The following is a 22,190-nucleotide window of genomic DNA, read 5'->3' as shown; positions in this document are numbered from 1 at the left end:
CATTTACCTCCTTCTTATGCATAGTTTCCCTTTTAAATGAGGCGCTCTCAACAGCGCAAAACCTGAACCTGTTTAATAGCACTCGATGTAATTTGTATACAATACATAATGCATATCCATTATATAACCTACACTATATATGTCTTTGTAGGTGTACATCTTTCACACGTGGAACAGGGGTTTCTAAATAAGGCTCTGACTACATTATCTGACCACCACGTTGAATCCTTAAAATTCGTTATACCATTTTGGATCATAGTTATACCATTTTTGGCTTCCTTACTCCTTTTGGCATTTACCCAATTCCGAAATACACTGGGAATAAAATATGACAAGAATGAAAAACTCAAATTGTTGGACTTCTTTGGCGCATTTCAAGCCCACGTTCACAACATTTTAAGCCATCCCAGTCGCGAGAGAAGACCTGGGCCACACAAAATGTAAAGATTTCGTGAGGACGCATTTCTGTGCGATATTACAAGGTAGCTGAACAATATTCATCAATCCATTTCTGGGCCCCAGAAGTGTCAATTTATGCGTAACATGCTAGTCTCTTGAACCTCTTAACGTCCTGCTCTTTAAAACGGGAACAAAGGAGAGGTGCCGGGGACGGGTCGTACTGGATTCGCTCTTTGGAGGCCGCGCAGCTGCGCAGAGGTATTTCTGTCCAGGAAAGCACCGGAGCTAGAGTTGCCCTTTTAAATGTGGTGCCTCCCCCCCTCCATTTCAGCTCCGCCTGGTTTAATGTATCAAGTCGGTGACTGATCACGTGTCTCTCGGGGGGTGGGGGGAGTAAATGCGAGCTGTGTTCAGTCCTGCAGCCTCAGTGCCTGCATTCCTGTCCTCTAGAAAGATTGCTCTAAAGGAAAAAAAATCATTAATAATAACACCGATACGGACTGGACTGTACCAACCGGGGGAAGCCGTCGGATTTACAAGAGAGCTTGCATCCCATGGAAGTATATGTGCGCAGGGGGGAACGGTGAAGTCATTTGAAGTTTCGGTTTTATATGTTATATATGTGTTTGGCAGACCAAAAAAACAGCGGAGAGGGAGAAAAAAACGAACCAGGAGGTGGAAAAAATAAGCAGAAAGGTCGCTTTTTTCCCCCTTTTTAAAGAGCAAAACAAGATGGCTGATGACAGCAAGCGATAAAAAGGGCAGAACGGCGCCGTCCCCTTTAAGAGCAGAAAACCGTATAAAATCTCGCTTTTTATATAAGTTGGACAATAAAACGGGATACGTGGAACGAGCTGGCTTTCTTTTCTGAGGAAATATACTCAGCCCTAAAGATACGCATTTCTGAGACGAGGGAGAAGGCAGAAATGGTAAATCGGTATTTTGGGGAGAATTGTTTCACGTTGTTAAATGAAGACAGATAGCTAGGTGAGGTGAGGACGGATTACTATACCGAGCTGAGAACGGGAGACTAAAACAGTTTGTAATTTATTTTTTGAATATCTCAACCTATAGCACTCTATAGATGTATATTTTAGTGAAATATTTTAAAGAAACGCCGTTTTTGTTCTGCGCGACCGACTTCCTTTTCAAATGACGGGGACATAAAAGCAGCTATAAATTAAATATTATATATATAATAGTCTAATTTCGATCAATATATTGCAGATGTTTATTTTTCACTTACTTTTATACTAAATTATTTCGAGAGGAAGATGGCAGAGGCCTTGTGTACAGATCCGGTTTTCATGTGATACGATATTTTTAATACATCTTGGAAAACACAAAACTGTACTGTAGTTACTGCTGGCAACAGCTAGTGTTTGATGCTGCTACGTGATAAAAGGTATTTTTAAAAGGGCTAAAGGGTACTTTTTAAGGTCGTTCGGGATTTTGACGAACTTTAACCGAAGGAAAGACCAGTTTCTTTTAGGGTTTGTTTCCGTTTTTAAAAGAAGAAGGAAAACTGTCGTGGCGAAGTTACGTTTTTATTGTATCTTTTATCGCCTTTAACGAGGCGTATCGTCACAAAGCGGGGAAGTGACAACGCAGTTCGAGTCCGTGTTGTTTTCGCACCCGATGTTGTTACGTTTGTAAGAATTGACAGGGATCAATTACGGATAGTTGCGCGCTGAGCCGGGAGAAAAAATCTGGGAGTTGGTGTCATCTGCATTCGAGAAATTCCCGACCGTTTGCGCTCAATGTCGTTAAATGTGGCATGGTGAATAATTCTGGATTATTTCAGAGTTGAGTCGACATCCTGACCACAGAGAGACCCCACATTAAAAAGAAAACGCGATTAAAGGAACCATACTCCACTTGCTATGTTGTGAGTATAGTACATGACTGGAAACTCTTCCCGTTTTCTGCCAGACTTGGAGTTTTATCCGGAATATCGCACGGGTTCCCCGTCCAGTGTCTCTCAGAACCGGAACCTGTGAAGAAAGCTACGTTTTTTTTTTAAAAAAAAGGAACTGTACGCCCTTTTCTGTTCTTTTTCGTTATTCGCTTCTGGTGCCTTGCTAGCTCAGACGTTGCTTAAAAAATAGTTTTTGAATGCCTGCCGCTACATTAAACTTCGTCACAGTTGGGACGCAGTTCAACCATTATTCCCAGCCTGGGTTAATGTTTGATCTGAGGGAAGGGACGGTGTCAGGGAAACGCTAGGTACGTTTTTATAGATCTATTTTCGCAAACACGTTCTTAAGGAAAATCAAAATTCGTTTATTTTCTCTGTAACCGAACAGTGCAAATTTAGATACATCAGTGAAGAGGAAGAGGCGCTCCTGTGCGTTGTTTATGGAGGCTTACCAACATTGTGAACAAGGTCGGGAGGGAGGTAGGACTTCAGTGCGCTTTGCTGGGCTGTTCATTCATAGCTAAAGCCATCTTTTTAAGCGCACGGAAAAAAATAACATTAAAACGGGGAAAACAAAACTAGTGGAATTTGATCTAAGCTGCGTCAATTGGGATTTTGAAACGGACAAAATACCACTACGGCACTCGGGGATCGAGATATTTCCTCTTTCACAACTCTCGCTATCTAATTCAGAAATTTGATAATTAATGCGAACATCGGCCGAAAGCTCCACTGAGACGTTGCCATGGCCGAAAACTGGAGAAACTGCTTCGAGGAGGAGCTGATCTGTCCTATCTGCTTACACGTTTTCGTGGAGCCCATACAGCTGCCTTGCAAACACAACTTCTGCCGAGGATGTATCAGCGAGGCCTGGTCCAAAGACACGGGCATGGTGCGGTGCCCGGAGTGCAACCACGCCTACAACCAGAAGCCCAGCCTGGAGAAGAACCTCAAGCTGACCAACATCGTGGAGAAGTTCAACGCGCTGAACGTGGAGAAAACCCCGGCCATCCTGCAGTGTATCTTCTGCCGGCGGGGGCCGCCTCTTCCGGCCCAGAAAGTTTGCCTCCGCTGTAACGCTCCTTGCTGTCAGTCCCACGTTCAGACGCACCTACAGCAGCCCTCTTCCAACCCGGGGCACTTGCTAGTCGAGGCCGAGGATGTACGGGCCTGGAGCTGCCCGCAGCACGATGCCTACAGACTTTATCATTGTGAAGCGGAGCAAGTGGCCGTTTGCCAGTACTGCTGCTTCTCCAGGTGTGGGGCCAACCACGGTCACTCGGTGTGCGACGTGGAAGTGCGACGCAACGACATCAGGGTGAGTGGGCTCGAGCGAGCACGGGGGTACGCGCCTCCATGAGCACAGAGTGGGTTAATTGTAAATCCTCATTTCTAATGTGTCCTGACAGTGGGCATGTGTAGAATGATAGCGTACTCCCTTTAATTTCGCCCATTTAGGGAGGCAACTGTGTGGAAAATGTACTGGATGACGTTTCCTCCTGTAAAGCGTATTCATCCCTAAAATATTTATGGGCGGTTATAAATCAACCGAAGCTTTAAAGTACACGTGACGTACCAAGATATTCCAGAGAGAAATTGTGCTCCCAATGACGGGAATTAATTTAAGTGAGCGTATTACATGACTACATGGGATACAGATTTTAGGATTGAATGATTTGGGGTGACCTACAGATTTGGATTGGCCTGTTCGAGGGGGTAGGTTGGAGATGCCTGTGTCGAAGTTCCATATGGGTGTCTGCGAGTCTGGATACTTGTGGCTAGTTATTATAAAGGGTCCATCTGTCCATCATTGTGAGGCTACTGTGAGGAAACATGATACTCTCTCCAGTCTCGTGTCTATAGGCTAGTGATTCTTAAAGTAATAAGAATGTGCTTCAGAAATAGTAAGAGCTTTCATGAAGCCTGGGACAAAATTTTACCCATGTTGTCTTTGCAGATATGACCTTATGAAGGCATGTAATTATTCGTAGTCAAGTGTCGGACAGGGACATGAGAAATGTGGGAAATCTCGTGAGAATATGGGTGACGTGGTGCAGTCAAGGCAGATGCTGTCAGGCAAGGGGTCAGTCACTGGCCTGTCAGCCATCAGCTCGTAGAGATAGGGCGATGCAGACAGTACTGATGGTACACATGGATCACAGCAATGTTCATCCAGTCCGCTGCTGAAGGCCTGTCAGATCCATGTTTTACACGTTAGGCACCAGCAGGCAGTTGGCTGCTGTTGACGACCTTATTTATCTACCAGGTGGATTACGGTCCAGCAGCACGCAGTGCAGGATGCTGATTTCAGAGTGAAGCAGACGGTCTGCAGTGGCCTTTGGTCGTTAAAGGCGGATACATTTTAACGACCGTGCGGTAGCAGACAGAGATTCATTGTTAAAATGAATTCAGACTAATGCAGCGTGCTGGTACCGCCATTGAGAATGGGGCTGATTCCTGGACCTTGTGGATATCGGTGTCCTGCTCCCACTCTCGGTTTTCTGCTTGTGCAGTCTCACGGTCCTCATGGGAACGTTTGCAGTATCTTCTCTTCCTTAGTCTCAGCTGAGAACAGGGGTTTGTCTGAAAACGCCACCCTCTGCTGACAGCATGGGTTTGTCTTCCAGTCGGATGCACAGACCATAGCCATGGAGGGCAGAGCTGTTGAGTGGTGAGGTCTGTACCTGGGGTTGTGGATCTTCCATGGAACGTGTTTGTGTGGAGATCCGTAGCAGTTGTTTCTACGTGGAAGCAAGTCTCCTCGCGTTCGATACTGGGGTAGCTGTTCTGGGTCGTTGCAGGTGGTTGGCAGGGTGTCAGCCCAGTGCGGGTGTTTCCTGTCTGCTGGTTGCACAGCTGGAATCGCTTCGAGATGGATGGGCGCAGAATGCCATAGAGACCTTGTTTCTGTAACGTTCCCAGACTGCTCCTCCCTCTGTCGCTGAGCCCTGGCGTTATGGCTGCACTGTTAAACTGGCCAACCTGCTTGCTTTTTTTGATGCCTGTACATGTTACCTTTGAACTTGCGAACACAACCACGCACTGCTTCGCCACATTTTGGCACGGTCGCGTTTCAAGTACGGCCACGGCAAGGAGTGCAAACATGATGTGAGCTCAAACATCCTGTAGAGGCTTACAGCAGCCTTTCATAATATCACACCCCCGTAGGTTAATGGGCTTCTGTTACATAATTAATAGGAGTGAAAATCTGTATTATATACTGAGGTATTCTGGTAAGCTTGTGAATCCTGGGGAGTTCTCCTTCCATCTGTGAATCAATAAAGCCTGAAGTTGATGAGCCATCATCCTGTATGTAATGCGTAAGTGTGTCAGTATGTATGTTAATATATATTCTACACACTTATTAAAAGTGCGTTATGTCTGCCACAGCTGTATTCCAGGCAGGCACAGTGAGATAAGAGCCTTATCAAAGTCATTTCTGATTTTAATCCATCACATCTGGTGGGATTTCAAAGTATCCGAGCCTCATGCTTGTTCCAGAGAGCCACTGAAGTTTCTCCCAGCCCATTTACCACGGAAAAGTCAACAGGCTGACACCAGTGCAGACCGTGCGGGGTCTGCGTGTCGGTGTGCTCTGGACAGGAAGGACAGAGCTCGGGGACGAGGAAAGGGGAGGGGGTTGCTGTGATAACAGGTCTTTTGGATGCCCTGTTTGTCGTCTTTCTTTCTTCTGCACTAAATGTTCTCTCCGGCCGCCTGTGCCGTATTTCTCATGAGCCTGCCGGCAGAAAAAGTGCTGCACGGATTGACTTGTTTCATAGCTAAGAGGCAAGAAACAAGAACTCGGCTGGCTCCCACTGAGCTAAGAAATCCGAAACAGAGTTCACTATTGAACGCTTGAACACCATTTATGTTTTTTCGAGATGTTGAAATACCATGAGCTCACTTCACACTTAGCGTGAACTGTTTAGATTTCTTTTTACCTTGTCATTTCCCAGTTCCCCCTCAGTCCGAAATCATGTCTGTTGGTAAGTTCACGGTGGAAATGTCACTTCTGGGGACTGCTCCGTCTGCACCGCTCTCCCTTCACTCCCCGCGGTGTTCACGGTTCTTTCCGTGTCCCTTTCATACGCGTGATTCAAGCAGGCTCTTTGCACGTAGAAAATTACACGGTTGTAAAAGAACAACAATTAAGTTCACAGAAGTGTGTAGCTCTTAACTGGTGCTGCTGTGCAGGGAGAGTACTCCGTCGCGTGCGCGAAGGTGATCTGGGATTGACCTCATGGTCTGGAATCCACTTCTTCAGCAGCGCTGGCTGGACTGGTTTCGTGATTGAGGCTGCGGCAATGACAGTGCTTGGGGAAAGCCAGTCCAGGAGAAACAAAAGGGGTTTATTTTTCAATGCGTTTTGCGAGTGATGGCGAGAGGCGAAAGAATGGCAGCCGGACAGTGGATCCGGCCCTTTTCTTATTCGTCTCCTTTCGAGCGCTAAACCAGCGGGCCCAGCAGGGAACAATGTGAGGTTCAGCTGAACGGCTTATCTCGCCAGCACAGGTGCATCCTCGTGAAGGTGTGTGTGTGTGTGTGGGGGGGGGCGAAGCGAGGGAGAGAGAGAGATGCTGTGTGCTCAGTTTCGTAAGAGGGGGGCGGTTCCCACGCCGTTGCTCCGGGTGAGAGATGGCGTTCACCGCACGAATGTGCCTTCCCGCCTACCGGGGTCTGACTCCGCGGCGGTTTGATCCGGGCTTGGTTCGGCTGAGCGGTCCCGCAGCCTCCAGCCGCCGGAGGCTCTGCATGAGAGCTGAGCCTTGCACAGCCCCCTAAGAGCCAAACAGCCACGCACAGGATTGCTATCAGGCTCCCTGAGCTGAATTCTTCATCTCTGCAGGGCTGCTGGAAAAGCACTCAGGAAGTGTTGGTGGATGTCTGCCGTAGATAACCAGTCTATTTGTACCGCGGTACTACATTGGGATCAGCAGAGGTTGATCAAGGTTTTTTTTTGGGATGGGGGAGGAGAGAACAAATTTGAACTAAAAACGGGAGGCTTGCTTCTTGCAGTGCCGCGATGGGTCCCGACTGACATTTGGTGACTCAGCTCTGCCTCCTGAAAGGCCCCGTTGCCACCTGCCCACCCGCCCTCCTGTTCACTTTTCCACCGGCCCCAGCAGCGGCACAGGAGCGCTTCACAGTCAGACTGGGACCACGCGTCTGAGTGACGAGGCGCCCGAGACACGCCAGTGCGCCGCCAGCCAGCCGCGGCGAAGGCCTGAACGCGGAGCCCGTGGGAGTGGGTTGAACCTGAAGTTTGCTGGGTTGTTGTTGTTTTTTTGGGGGATTTCAGCGCCTCCTGCCAGGGCTGTGTTCCTGGGGTGCGGGCGGGATTGTGAAGGAGCGCTGGAGCTGGGCGGGGGGGGCCCTCAGGCACAGGCGCCAAAACAAAGGAAGCCGATCAAGCCGGGGGCAGGGCTGCAGCCACCGCTGGAGGCGCAGACAGAAGTGACAGAAATCGGAGCCCGGAGCGCGGTGGGCTGGCATTAACGGATGCCGGCAAAACCTGTGTCCCGTGTCGGAGCCAAAGCCCAGCGTGTGGGCCCAGTGGCGAGATCTGGCATGGGCCCCCGGCCGGTGCGCAGTGCCCTGATCGACCCGCGCCGCCAGTCTGGGTTGGGTCCCCCAAATCGGGGGCAGAGAAACCCACTGAAGCAGACCCGGCTCCGGCTCTCTTCTGCCCCCCCCCCCCCCCTGCAGTGGAGATAATCGCTGGAGCAGAGTGTCGATCCAGAGGAGCCGCTGCCGGCTGCGTGCAGGAACGTGGCTCGGAAGGCCAGCGCCGGGAGTGGCCGGGAGGGAGGGCCGCGCTCCGCTCCGCTCTGCTGGGCTGTGCTCTGCCCCCACCGGCAGCTGCCGCCTCGCGCTGTTTTGCAAGAGGCTGAGAGTGACTCAAGTCATCCGGCACTCCAACACCTCCCCCCAGGACAGGGATCGTCCGAGTTCCTGGCGGGCGGAGGCGTCTGTCCCGGAGCTCAGCGGGGGATTTTGCCGGGCGGGGCACGGTGAGATCATGGGGAGCGCCCCGGCTCATCTCAGCTGCGCGGCTCTCGGAGTCTGGCGGGGCGGGACCAGCCCTGTGAATGGGGCTCGGCCCTGCTGGTGTGAATCTGGTGAATACTGAGCCCACGGCTTGGGGCTTGAGGTCCGGTTTGCCGGCAATTCACGCTTCCCATCCTCGCCCTGCAAGATCTCAGGAGTAAAAACAACAGAAGAGGTGATCTAAAATAGAAACATTTCGCTTTCGTGCTTCTTTCTCGATTCCAGTACTGACGAGGCTTTAAGTCATCATTTGTAATCCCGTTTGTCCTGGTAGGTCTTTTTATTTTTGTGTTCCCCGTCTCGCATCCTTTGAGCTCTGGCCTTTACGAGGAAATTTCGAGTGTGCAGCAGCACCAAGCACAAGGTGGACACAAACACAGCAGCAAGTGTAGCACAGATTTATGCATCAGGCACAGCACAGAATGTCAAGCCGTAAATAGATATTTACAGTACAGTGGAGGTCAGGAAAAACTGGATAATATAACTTTTGGGGGTGGGGTGGGCTAATTCCTGTAGCTGGAAACTTCTTCTGACTGCTGAAATAAGGGTTTAGTTAAGGGAGGTTAAGGATAAAACCGCATGCAGAACTGCATTATGTGCCTTATTCCGAAGACTTTGATTTCTGTGATCTTGAATCATTAATGAAGTGTTTGATGTTTGCATTAATGTAGGATGACATCAGGCATGGGGAACTGCATGTTAGATTCGACTTTTAAAGTGGTGAACTGTGTAAGTTATCCCTGTTATTTATAAGGTATAACCCATTTCCTCTGTCATCTCTAAAGCCCAGCTTGGACCTTGGGTAGGGAAAAAGGCATAATGTTGAATTTTGCTTGGCTTGAGTTTGTTTTTTCAGATTCAGAGCCACATGCTTTCAGAATATTATACACGGGCCCTAAAATTTTCTCTCTAGATAGCAAGAAAAACTAAATTGACTGTGGTTTTTAAGCTTTAGGAAAAGCAATTTACTTTGCAGAGCACAGTTTCTATCTGTAGAGTGGCTTTAATAAGCTGATCCTGTTTTGTACGTTGTTTATAGCTGGGGTGTCCAGCCCTGGTCCTGCAGGGTCGGTGTGTCTGCAGGCTGTCCAGCCCTGGTCCTGCAGGGTCGGTGTGTCTGCAGGCTGTCCAGCCCTGGTCCTGCAGGGTCGGTGTGTCTGCAGGCTGTCCAGCCCTGGTCCTGCAGGGTCGGTGTGTCTGCAGGCTGTCCAGCCCTGGTCCTGCAGGGTCGGTGTGTCTGCAGGCTGTCCAGCCCTGGTCCTGCAGGGTCGGTGTGTCTGCAGGCTGTCCAGGCCTGGTCCTGCAGGGTCGGTGTGTCTGCAGGCTGTCCAGGCCTGGTCCTGCAGGGTCGGTGTGTCTGCAGGCTGTCCAGCCCTGGTCCTGCAGGGTCGGTGTGTCTGCAGGCTGTCCAGCCCTGGTCCTGCAGGGTCGGTGTGTCTGCAGGCTGTCCAGGCCTGGTCCTGCAGGGTCGGTGTGTCTGCAGGCTGTCCAGCCCTGGTCCTGCAGGGTCGGTGTGTCTGGTCTCTTTAAAGCAGCAGAACCTGAAGAGCTGGAAGGATGGGTTAAGTTGGTCTGCGTAAGCCAATAATGCACTAGTTTAGGTCATTAGAGCAAATTGGAATGAAATCCTGCAGACAAGCACTGGACAGCCCAGTTTGAGCCCTGTCAGTAATCCTCAGGATGACGCACTATCCTGCGATATCTGTCCAACTGACAGTTATCGACGCAGACAGTACTGCAGTTGTAGCCAACAAAACTGCTGCAGCCTTTGTTCAGCTCCAATTAATAAGTATTACAGTACAGGATAAACAGGTTCAGGCTTTGTGAGTCCTTTAGTTTTAAATGAAAAAATGGTTCTTCACTAAGGGTCCTCAGGGGGTCACACCTTGCTGCTGCTGTTGACTTAAATGCAGGTCATCTGTACCCCCGACAGAAACGCTGTTTTGGGGCTCCTGCGGCCCAGCTGTGGGGACGTTCCTGGCCCTGGAGGAGCAGTTCGAGAGAGGTGTGTTCTCTATGGGCCCGGGACTGTCACCCTCGCTAGACACAGTCGCCCCGCCATTTCTCGGAGCTTCTGTGGCGTACCAGTGTGAATAAACACTTTTCAGATGATTTTTTCCCTTTTTTTCTGTTTTCACATTTTCTGTGTTTTTTTTAAATCACTTCTGCAAGAACGGGGATTTCTGCTGAACGAAAAGCAGTGTCATGAATAAAAATAAAAAAAAAGCTTGATCAAAGCTGTATTGGACTGCTGGCTGTACGAAGCAAGAATACATCTTCAGCATATATGCCGAGACCACGCAGTTGTTTTAGGAATGAGATTCTTTGCAGTGGTGGAAGCTTGAAACCTCGTTCCTGCCTGGTGTACTCGGCTTATCCTTTGTGTTTTGTTTCTTTGTGAGTGATTAATGGTGTTATTGAACAGAAGTTCGGGTGGAGGTCAAATTCTAATCTCGCACTTCCTCTTCCCTATATATATAAAATCTCCCTAGCTGAACATGGGACCTCTCCCTCCACGCCAGCATCGCCCTAGCAACAGTTCCTCCCTTGCCCATCTTTCGTCCTGTAAGTGAGGGGAGATGAGACATCACTGATCTCCGACCAGCACGTCGTTTCTTTTGCCGGGAGAGTTAAGCCCCTAGTATTAAGAACCCTATCCCATATAGTCGTTCGCTTGTTTCGTCATTATTGGAGTTTGACTGAGCCACTGAAAATAGAATTAAGTCTGAAATCCAAAAGTCTTGCCCTGCGCCGCGGCTCGGAAACCGCCAGAACCTCCGCAGGGACCCTGCATCCGATCCCCAGAAGGGGGAGTCTGAGGGTGGACTCCTCCAGGGGTGACCCTAGCAGCAGGGCGGGCAGCCTGTGGTGGCCTTGAGAGCAGGACCTGCGGAGGGCAAGACTCAGGAAGGTGAGGGGAAGTGCTGCCCTCCTTTCTCCTCTGGCGTTAAGAAAGAATGCTGCTGAGTTCACCAGCAGCTGGCAGTGCCCTCCTGTGATCTGTATTTAATGTTTCACTGCGCCCACAGTCCATATGCATGTGGAAATACTGAACCGAAGTTAACTTCCGCTAGTAAACAATTGCAAGGACGGGCTCTGAAGTGGATGTTCTGGTCTTGTCTGGCCCCTGACCTTATAAAAGCCACTGAAGTATTAAATACCTCGCGTTGATGCCTTAATTTGTTTTGGCAAATAAGCATACAGTATGCAGGGCCCTCCTTCTGTAAGCAGGATCAGTAAAACTCCCCTGTGTGGGAATATGCATGTTCTGTTAATGCTCAGGGGGAAACTACTGCCCAATACTGGAGGAAGAACTGAGAAAACAAATATCCGGAGGTATTATTTCTGGAGTGGTGGAATGTCATATTGTAAGAATACCCTTTTCCCATCAGACCTTTATTTTAAGGGCTCTACAAGAAAATGCAGAAATCGGGGTGTTGATTGATGAAAGTAGTTTTCTCTGGTATATGGGCTTTGTGCACAGGCTTAATCCTCGTATCCCTCCGATCGAGGCATAACATATCCCGGGAGATCATGCTGTAAAATGAGGCTCGTTGCTTTTCAAGACGAAGAGCAGCTCAGTGTGGCTGCCCGAACCACACGGGAAAAACACCCAGCCACTCTCCATGAGCAGCACAAAGAGATGGACTCTCATGCTGCGTGACTCCCGTCTCTGGGACAGGTACACAGGACCGCCGCCTCTGTGTGCTTGAATCCAATGTGTAGTGAAGATTGCTTAACTGTGGTGGCCAAAAATAAACGGCAACATATTTTTGCTCATTTAGACACGTTTGTAGGTAAACGTGTTGCAGTTCAGGGTGGGGTGGGGATGAGTCAGCCAGGAGGGTCTCAGCTATCCCTTCAGCCTCTGGGGTGTTTGTGGGCACGAGGGGAGGGGCTTCCTGTGATGTGGTGAGCGGGGGGAGGAGTCGTCCTGCAGGTCCTCACTTTGTCTTGTGTGTGGTGGTGGGACTCACCATCTTTAAAAAATAACACAACTGGAGAGGCCAAAAAAACCAAGATGGGTATAATCATTCTTAAAAAGAGTATTAAAAGGTCCCCCTTTTGATAACATAAATGTCCAATAAGGATGGGGGATTTGTAATATTGACTTGTCCGTACTCTACGAGCACTGTCCCGTTTCCAGATGGCACACCTTATTGAAAAGCACCCCACTCTCCAGGCTGTCCCACCTAAACGTTTTGGTCTTTATTAATAACTCAGCTCTAAAAATCCCTGGGCGGCAGGACGTTGGCACGCTTCGCCCGTTGTGTATGTTCAGTCCCAGATGAGCAGTAGTGCACTGTTCGCGCCGATTCAGACTGCGCTCGCTAATCGGCAGTGTCTTCGTGCTCACTCGGAGTGCGTTTTGTTCTGGCAAGTGGTGAAGCGGTCTTTGGTCACTGAACTGGGTTAAGAATGTGAGCTTCTTTCTGCCTGCAGCTGTATGTACAGATGTGTGTCCCGCCTGTGTGTGCGTGTGTACAAACCCATCTTTTACTTACCCTGTGTTTACACAAGTGTCATGTCTCTGTGGCCTGGGTATCTATTTAAGCACAGTGTTTGCTTTGTATAGTAGCTGGGGGCTGTGTTGGGGTTCCTCCCTGTTCTCTTAGGAAGATCTAAGGAAACTCTTAGGAGAGGCACTTCAGAAATAACAGAATGACTTCTTGCTTTCCAAATTTAGTTGCTGAGGCTGCCCAATGAAACATACACATGCTACCACCAAAAGCTTTGAAAAACTGGCCTAATTACAAGCTTTAGGTAATTAGTCACAGAAGCATGTTTCTAATGAACTAATAAACTTATTAATAAACATTCACTCATTTGAAAAGTGCATCTGTGATTAATTAGCAGCAGGATGGAATTTTGATTAAAAACAAAGTTTTTCTTACAAAGTGAAACTTCTTCAGGAGGCCTTGTTTCCCTGGGTTTAAGAACTTTAAATTAGTAGTGTGGCAGCCGCTGAGAAACACTCCAGTCTCGATCACCTGCCCAGGTTGTTAACTTGATCCCCTCACTGACATGGGTGGAAGATTGCACAGGTAGCCTGTAGTCTTCACCCATGCACTGAGAACATCCTCTTTATACACAGGTCTCGTATATGAAAACAGATGGTAATCATATGATTTCCTGTCTATGTCTGTTTGTCAGGCTGTAAGATTAACCTTTGATACCTGTTGTGTACTCTTCTTTGCTAGGATAACGTGTCTGTCTTGTTTTGTTCTTTAACAACTTGGTACTTATTAGGATCAGTTCTATAAAGAGACACAGTGAAACGCTGGTCCTCTTTGCGTTTTTGGCACCAAGTCTCATTGTGGTTTAAAAAAGTCCACCTCCAGCCCTGGAGTGATGTGCAGTGGAATCTGCTGTGATCAGCTGTTTTCACCTGTTAGTTCCTCTTGAGGAGGAAGTTCTGTATCATCGTTTGCTTTGTAACTCCCACAGGACTGACTGATCTGACCAGATTTTAAGTGTGAGACTGTAGATGCCTGGCAGGTCAGACTGCTGCTGGGAAAGAAAACTAGAATCCGGCTGATTAGCAGCTCGAGCCGTTTCAGGTTTTACCAGCTGCTGGGGGTCTGAGCAGCTCTTACTGGTGAAGCGACCCAGTGAACCTACTGCCATATTAACCTCATGCTTGTGTGTAACTGGTTATATAAAATAACCTTTTGTTGTTTTTTTAATTCTTTTTGGTTTACAGCTCCTGAAATCAAAGTGCTTTCAAGCATACGTAACAGATTTAACATCACTTTATTGGCCCTGTACAATTTCTTGCATAAGGAATTTGTCTTTTCGCATACCCTAGCTTGCTCTCCACAAGACACACAGACAGGGAGAGATGCTTGGGGTCAGAGCACAGGGTCAGCCATTTATATGGGGCCCATGGAGCTGCTGGGGTTAAGGGCCTTGCTCAGGGGCCCAACGGAGTAGGATTCCTCTGTCGGCTGCGGGATTTGAACTGGCAACCTTCCGGCCACAGGCGCAGATCCTTGGCCACAGAGCCACCGCTCCGCCCCATTTGACTGGAACCTTGAAATCCCCCGCTGTTTTAACCTTTGACAATTCAGCTGATACTCGCACCAGTAAGAGCTGAAGAAGCAGAGACAAGCAGTGCTTGACCATGAACACTCACTCATGATGGGAGAAGTGGGGCTTTGCAGCTTTATTGGTTATGCTGCGTGGGCATGGGCAGCGTGGCCATTATCTCGATCATAATCAATTCCACTGAAAATGCCTGAGCTTAAGGCTTCATCATCCTGTTGCTGATTTATCCCAGACCTGGACTGGGTCAGATTTCAGGAGATGGGGAGTCTTCCTCCCTGTGTGCGTGTTGCCCCTTACATAAATTCAGCACAATACAGGCAACAGAATGGCTTCATATTTTGTTGCTGCAGAGGAAGAGACTAGAATTGGTTATATATATGAGGCTTTATGCAGGTGTAACTCCGAAAGGCCACCTCGAAGAGTCTCGGCAGGGCCGCAAGCGTGTATCCAGGAGGGGCCTGTTCCCAACTGCTGATACCCCATAAACTCGCAGGGCTTCCCGGAGGCAGCCTGGCTCTTGGTGCTATCAGTTTGGGGACTGCTGGCTCCCCAGCCCGCATGTCTAGACAGCCTGTAGTTTCTCCCGGCCCGAGAAGCCTGGTCTGCGCACACCGCAGGGCAGGCCCGGGTCTGCGCTGGGGGCCTTGACCGCTCGCGCTCGGAGCCGGCCGCGCGGAGCAGCCCCGTTGTCATGACAGCGGCTCCCCTCACACTGCTGAGGCAGCCTTTCCCCTGTATAAACATTTATTTAATTAGAATCAAATTGGCTTGTTCCTTTGTTACATGTCAACTTTTGGCAGGCTTTATAACCTAATTGTTATTGGCGTTGTTTTTCTGCACAAGGAGGAGTGGAAGGCAGTAACCCTGTGAAGTCAAGGGTTTCACTTGGGAGTTTCAGCCAAGCCCAGTTTCTCTCTTAAAAATGGGATATATAGAGTCAAAGGGAACGGTTTTGGTCTGTGAACTTCTGTAGTTCTGTGAAGATTATTTGACTTAATAGAGGCGGAAGATTTTATTTCTCCTCTTGTTTTTCTGCTGAAACCAAAGTCCAGCGTGCTCTTTGGGTTACAGGTCCTCGTGGAGGAACAGGACATTCCCAAGCATTGCACCGCACATCCTGCGTCTGGTATTTAAAGGCTGAGGTCCTGCCCAGCGCGTGTGGGTGTTTTTTTTTAATTGAGGTCATGTGATTTTCGTTTCCAGTTGAGAAAACGGCTTTGAACAATTGCCATCATATTCAACCCTTGAGTCAGTGCGGATTTCATCTGCAGAACTTAAATAAGCTGCTGTGTGCTTTGCCCTTCCATGTCATCCTAACCTCCTATACGTTCTTCAAAGTTATAGTAACTATAGACGGTATTAATGGCATTAGAGTGCTAAACAATGGAGGACAAGTAGAACAAGATCAGCACACCTAACAGCTCGGAGCTGGCACTGTTCAAGCCTCAGGACAGACTTACTCTTTGATGTCGATTGTTAATGCGTGCGAAGTACACAGTGGAATGGCTGCTAGCACATGCTCCGGTTTTCCATCCGGGGATCCTTCTATACGGAGTCTGCATGTTCTGTCCATGTTCAGTGCGATGGGCTGGAGTCCCATCCAAAGTGTCGTCCTGCCTTACAGCCTGTGCTTCTGGCCCCAGGTTTCCATGACACCTACCAGGAATAAGCAAAACACAGCACTTAGTGAGATAACCTAACGGTGAATTCAGTGAATCCCATGAATTTCTTCACCCAAATACATATTTATCTCTGCCAGGCTATCCCTTTGTCCTGAAATCTTCACTTTCACTGGGAGCTCCTGGACCGGATCTCTCCCCCAACCCACCCACCCCCAACTTGTGGCAGAACCGTTGTGATCGGCAAACACAGCCAGATGTTCTCAAAGCAGGCAGACCTTAACCTCCTCCTTCCTCTCTCCCACCAGCAAATGCTGATGAAGCAGCAGGACCGGATAGAGGAGCGCGCCCAGGACATCGAGGAGCAGCTGTACAAGCTGGAGTCGGACAAGAGGCTGGTGGAGGTGAGGAGGGGCCGGGGGGAGGAATACGCTGAAAGCAGGAGCATTGTGGTCACTCGTGAGCTGCTGCCGCTGTTGAAAGACCGTATCGCTAATTCTTTTTTTGCATTAACATTCTGAAATGCATGTCTTTAATAATAATTATAACTACATAGCATTTTTCACATCAAAGGGATTCCACAGCTCCTGAGTGACACACCAGCAGCCCCACTGCAGCAGATCAGGGGGAGGAGGGAGAAATAACTCTAGTAGGATTAATGAGCAATTTTTAGAAGGCCAGATTATCCGAACCCAGAGTGGAATTCAGTCAGGATGCTCTTTCAGTTAGTGCCAGGTGAACTTTATTGACCAAGAGGTCAGGACTTCAGTTTAACATCACATACCAAGTAGGGAACATCCTACAGCACGCAGTGTCCCAGGTCCCCTGACTGGGGCATCATTTTTAAAATCTGGTCCAGAGGGAAGTGAGCCACCTGCTGGTCCACGAGCAGTCCGTCTTCTCTAATACATCAGCGTTTCTGGTGCAGAGGCACAGTGTGACACCCCCCCACCCCCCCCCCCCTTCAGCACATGTTTTGACCTAAGCAGGAAGAGCAAATTAAAAATAACTGTGACTTTTCTTCAGTCGTCAAATGTATGGGGAAACAAGCCGAAGCAGTTGCTGTTGTTTTTTTAGGGCTCAAGGGCTTCTTTTTAGCCTTCGTATTGCAAAACCAGTTCACAGATCAAAACTGGAATTACCTGGAATTGACAAAAAATGGCAACTTCAGGGGCAGGACAGTCTACTCGTCAGAATCTGACTGTTTGCTCTTCTGATTCAGCAGCAATCCCTCTGCTTGTCGAGGTGCTGTGCTCAGAACCTGACCCCCCTTCTATCACCCAATAAAGTCCCTGTGGGCAGTTTTAAGAGTCTGATTTTTTTAATGTGTCTAGGTAGGTAGTGAAGAGGCACTATAAAAGCCATTCAGAACCTTTAAAACAAGATGTGCAGCACTAATGGAGGAGTGAGTTCAGATAAGACAATGGATCTTAAGATGTGTTGTACAGTACATGTCATGTACTGTCACACAGCTTTAAGTGCCTTGGGGCAGCCTTGTTGTGAAAGGCGCTATATAAAAATAAATTTCACTTGAAATGAATTGAATTGAAATAGTACAGTGTGTGTTTGAGTGTCATGTTTTTGCCTGGCTGATCTGGGTGTCCCAGGGTGACTGCGGGGAGACTCAGGGTGACGCAGGGTGGGGGGGGCCCCGCACAGTGACCACCGTCTGTCCCCGCAGGACAAGGTGCAGCAGCTGAAAGAGGAGGTCCGGCTGCAGTACCAGAAGATGCACCAGCTCCTGGAGGAGGACCTGGGCAAGACCCTGGAGGTGCTGGACAAGGCGCGCTCCAAGTTCTGCCAGGAGAACTCCGCGCAGGCCCTGCAGCTCAGCGAGCGCCGGCAGGAGGCCAAGAAGCTGCTGAGCTCCGTCCAGGTGGTGTTCGACAAGGCGGAGGACATCAACTTCATGAAGGTGCCGTGCTTTCCCCGGCGCCCTGCGAGGAAGACCTGCCTTTGCTTTCGTAACAAAGCCTGTTGGGATTGGTTTTCTCTTTTTGTGTGAATTCCACTTAGTCACTTGGCCTTTCCTGCCTCACACTGCTAGGCTGCACTGCACACCCCAGGAAATGAAGCGCAGAAAGTAAAAAATTATTCAGACAAGAAGTCAAAATTATGCAAAATAATACTACTTGGTTTTTGTTTTTTGCAATTCAAATTATAACTCTCTCGTGTCTTTAGAGAGACAGGAGAGGCCGGTTTGCACCAAAGTAGAAACCTAACTCCCTGGAGTGCTGGCAGTTGCTGGAAGTCCCCAGCTGACCTCCTTGCAGGAGTTTCTTATGCTGAAGCTGCTGGTTTTTGATAAGTTTGCCAGATGTAACTGAACGAGCCCTTTATGGAGATGAGTTGAAGGATTTTCCCCACCCTGGGATTCCTGCTGTTCCGATTCTCCCACCCACACGCAATTCACTGCTCTTCACCTCCCAGCGCGCAACCCCACCCTGCTCTTCTCCAGCCTGCGCAGTGTCAGCACGAGGCAGAATGAAGAAGCGCTGATCACAAAAATACTTGTCCGGTAGAGGAAACCACAGCAGGGCCTTGAGAATTCATAATGATCAAAGGTGTTTTAGGGATTTTTCTCCCCTGAATGCCAGGGAATTTCCTGCAGTAATGAAATGCTTTTGGTCAGGAGTATTTCAGAGCCTTTTGTCTGTCTTTACCTTGAAACGTATAGAAAGAAACAGTTACTGACATTGTCATTTAATTATTTCTTCCTTCTTTTTAGAACACAAAGTCAGTAAAAATTTTAATGGACAGGTGAGTAAACAAAATAATTTTCTCTTTCCGTTTTTGAGTTTGTCAAATGGCAATCCGTTTCCTCTATCGTGACTTTGTCTGGCCTGTTATTGTCTCCAGGGCACAGATGTGTACGGGCAGCGCGCTGCCGTCTCATAAAGTGGGCCACCTGAACTCCAAACTCTTCCTGTCTGAGATCTCGAAAAAAGAGAAGAATCTGCGCAAGATGCTTGAAGGTACCCGATCGCTGCATTGCAGTTGTGTTTGATTCGTTGTAGTAGATCAGGCTGAACTGAAGAGTGTGATAGTGCAGAGGGGGAGACGTCTCTGAACAGGTAACCATGCGGAAGCAGCAGGCTTGTAATGTCCGTGGTTTTGCTGTAAAGCACGATTAACAGGTTTCTTAAAAGCTTTTTTCAGAAAGCATGTTTCTTTTTGTAAATTGAAGGGGTTAGCCAAGGTTTGAAAAGCTTTGCAAAGTAGCTGTACCTAGCCAGGGTGGAGCAGGCATTAATTGCACTTTTGGTGCATCAGTGACGCCAAGCAAACCCCCTCCAATTGGTGCTAACCCTCCAGTGTGTCAGAAAGCACAGGTTCAGTCTTCATGCTCCCACGCTCAGTACAGGACGCATAATCATGAAAGCCAGGTCGTATTGAAGAAGAAAGCCAGGTCGTATTGATTCAGGGGTTTGGAGGACTCAGGAAGCTTTGACGTGTTTTTAAGCACCTGCCCCTCTGACCTCTGTTACAGCCCCCTTCAGCGCTCCAGCCCACTTCCTCCAGAGCATTCCAGCCTACCCCTGCAGCCTGAGCGGCTCGGGGGCAGAGAAACGCAAGCACTCCGCCGCCTTCCCGGACAGCAGCGGGTTCCTCGAGTCCTCCTCGGGGCCCGTGAGCAAGCAGTACCTGGGCCAGGGCTCGGCGGCGGGGGAAGGCCAGTCCTCGCAGGCCATGGTGCCCTGCAGCTCCACCCAGCACATCGTGGGGCTCAGCAGCAGCGCACAGGCCGTGCATTCCAGCTCCGTCTTCACCCCCTCACACTACCCCAGCGGCGGCTCCTCCCAGCAGCCCGTGCTGCCCCAGTATGGCGGCCGCAAGATCCTGATGTGCACGGTGGACAACTGCTACTGCTCCGGGGTGCCGTCCGTCTCCAACCACCGGGGGCACCCGCCCTACCCCCGCTCCAGCTCCTTCCCCTGGACTGTCAGCTCCCAGGAGTACTCCCACCACCCCCTGCCCTCCACCCCCTCCGTGCCCCAGTCCCTCCAGGGCCTGTCCATGCGGGACTGGATCGACGCCTCGCAGGGGCACAGACACGCCGACTTCTACGGGCTCTACGGCCAATCTTCCACGAAACACTACGTCACCAGTTAACCTTCCCGACAGGCGTGAGGGAGCGCAGAGGCTCGTGCCAGTCCAGAGTCCGGGGAGGGGGGGGGGGGTTCTCGCCCACCCCTGTTGGTTCCACCATGTCGAAAGCCCACCAGTTTCTTCCCCGCTCTTCCGGCAGACGTCGGACTTTACTTTTCCACTCCCAGGTTAAATAAAAGGGAAGGTTGTTGTCGCTGAAGAGACTAGCGCTGGCTGTATCCTGGTTGGGGGGGGGAAAGGCTGCAGCAGCAGTCGGCCCCCCTGCAGATTATTTTAATCGAGATGGATTTCATCCGTTGTCCCTCGCCTCTCCCCTCTTCCAGGGGCGTTGAATCCATGACTCTCTGCCCTTCACTTACGCAGCTCTTTTTTTTCCCCCTCCAGCTGGGGTTTTAAATTGGGAATATTTAGTGCGTTTCCGTTCTGGCTCAAGCCAGAGGGGGGGGGGAGAGGGAGTAAAAAAAAAAGTTTTTTTTTTTGCCTTGGTCAAGGATAAATTTAGGTAGCTGTGGCTCCAGATGTCTTTCGACATTTTTGCCACAAGCAGGCTCTTCTTGCTGGCTGGTGGCCAAGTATGAGTCAGGCTCAGAAATCCAAGCCATCTCCATAGAGAGCCAGTAGGATCCCACCCACTGGGTGAGAGCTCCGTGCGAGAGTCGAGACTCCCTCTCCATCAAATGGGCTGAAAGTCCAAGCGATATGTGGCTTTCTAAATTAACTTGCTTTTTTTCTTTGGTTGTGAAAACAAAGAAATCTCTTAAATATTTTATTTTATAACCAAGTACCATGATGGGAAGGCAACACTGTGGACTGAAATCCTTACAGGATAAGAGTACAGAGGAAGGCTTTTGGATACAAAGACTGGGTGTGTGTAGTGATCAGTGTTGAACCCAGGAGCCTATTTCTGGACTATATGGTGACACTGCATCACCATCTGATGGGGGCTGCTGTTTTACATGACTTCCTGCAGAATGATGTCACTTCCTGCACCAAGCACATGAGCTCTCAACTTCCTGTTTATAGCTTTGAGCATGTGGGACAGTTGAGGAGCACTAGGAACTGCAAGCGGTAAGAAAGGGGTGTGTGCGTGTGTAATGGGGGAGGGGGTGTTGGACAATGGTGAATTTTTTTCCAGAAGTTTTATATAAAAAAAAGACTTTGAACTGCTCAACTTGTGTACAACCATATGGTCAACGTGCTTGAAAGAAGCAATTATTAAAAACAAAAGGCTGGTTGAGAAAAATGTATCCGATATCTTTTTGTAAATATTTTGTGAAGCAAATAAAGGAGGCAACGTGATTTGAAAAAAAGGCAAAAATCGTTTTTTGGAAATATTAAAGGGAGTTTGTGGGCTTTTACACTATGATTTTGTCCAGAGTGCTCTGGTTTGGTCAGAGAATTGACACGCACTCTTCAGCTCGGGTAGCTGAGCTTTCTTGTTGGGCTGAACACCCTTTTGGATTAATAAAGTGCCACAGATGTACACACAGCAGCAGTCGCGAAATGGATGACTAAATCCTACTTTTACGGGTTCTGTTCTCAAGACATTCCTTAACTGGTCAGTGACTTTAGTGAATGTAAGAAGTGGGAACTAGACTTGTTGGAGTCTAGTCTTCAAAGAAATTTGTTTGGCCCTTGTTTGTTTTTATTCCCAGTGTCATGCAGATAAAACATGTTGTGTTTTTGTTGTGTACAGATTTAGGGTACTGGCTCATACATCTGGAGCAACCGGGCGGAGGGGTTTGTTATAGTTGCAGCATCTGTATCCCCAACTGAACCCTGGACCCTCAGCCAGGGTTTCAGGGGTCCGGAGCCCTAACCACTCCTCCGCACTGGTCCTCTGCTTCGTTTCCCTTTCCCAGAATTCCAACGTTCTAAATGATGGCAGGGCAGCACGCTGGCCCAGCGGTTAACATTGCCGCCTCTGGGTTCAATTATAAAGCAAGTAGTAATGCAAATTCATATCATAGACAGGACCTCTGTTTCATTATCCATCATCAAATCTGGGGTTTTGTGTAATTGCTTTCCACGGCCTTATCTGGAAC

The 22,190-nt window shown here is 49.1% G+C and overlaps 1 protein-coding gene across 1 annotated transcript; it reads left to right on the top strand.

Moving 5' to 3' along the window:
* Positions 1 to 773: 773 nt before the first annotated feature.
* On the top strand, positions 774 to 21,463 carry LOC148661769 (E3 ubiquitin-protein ligase TRIM8-like). The gene is made up of 6 exons (XM_088636000.1): positions 774 to 3,635; positions 16,344 to 16,439; positions 17,717 to 17,950; positions 18,764 to 18,795; positions 18,895 to 19,010; positions 19,526 to 21,463. The coding sequence occupies exons 1-6, from the start codon at positions 3,063 to 3,065 to the stop codon at positions 20,146 to 20,148; spliced, it is 1,674 nt and encodes a 557-aa protein (XP_088492126.1). The 5' UTR covers positions 774 to 3,062; the 3' UTR covers positions 20,149 to 21,463.
* The last annotated feature ends 727 nt before the right edge of the window (positions 21,464 to 22,190 follow it).

The sequence above is a fragment of the Lepisosteus platostomus genome, chromosome 6 (genome assembly GCF_059453375.1).
Source record: "Lepisosteus platostomus isolate fLepPlt1 chromosome 6, fLepPlt1.hap1, whole genome shotgun sequence".
In the NCBI taxonomy this organism is placed as follows: Eukaryota; Metazoa; Chordata; class Actinopteri; order Semionotiformes; family Lepisosteidae; genus Lepisosteus; species Lepisosteus platostomus.
This window is presented reverse-complemented; position numbering and strand designations above follow the sequence as displayed.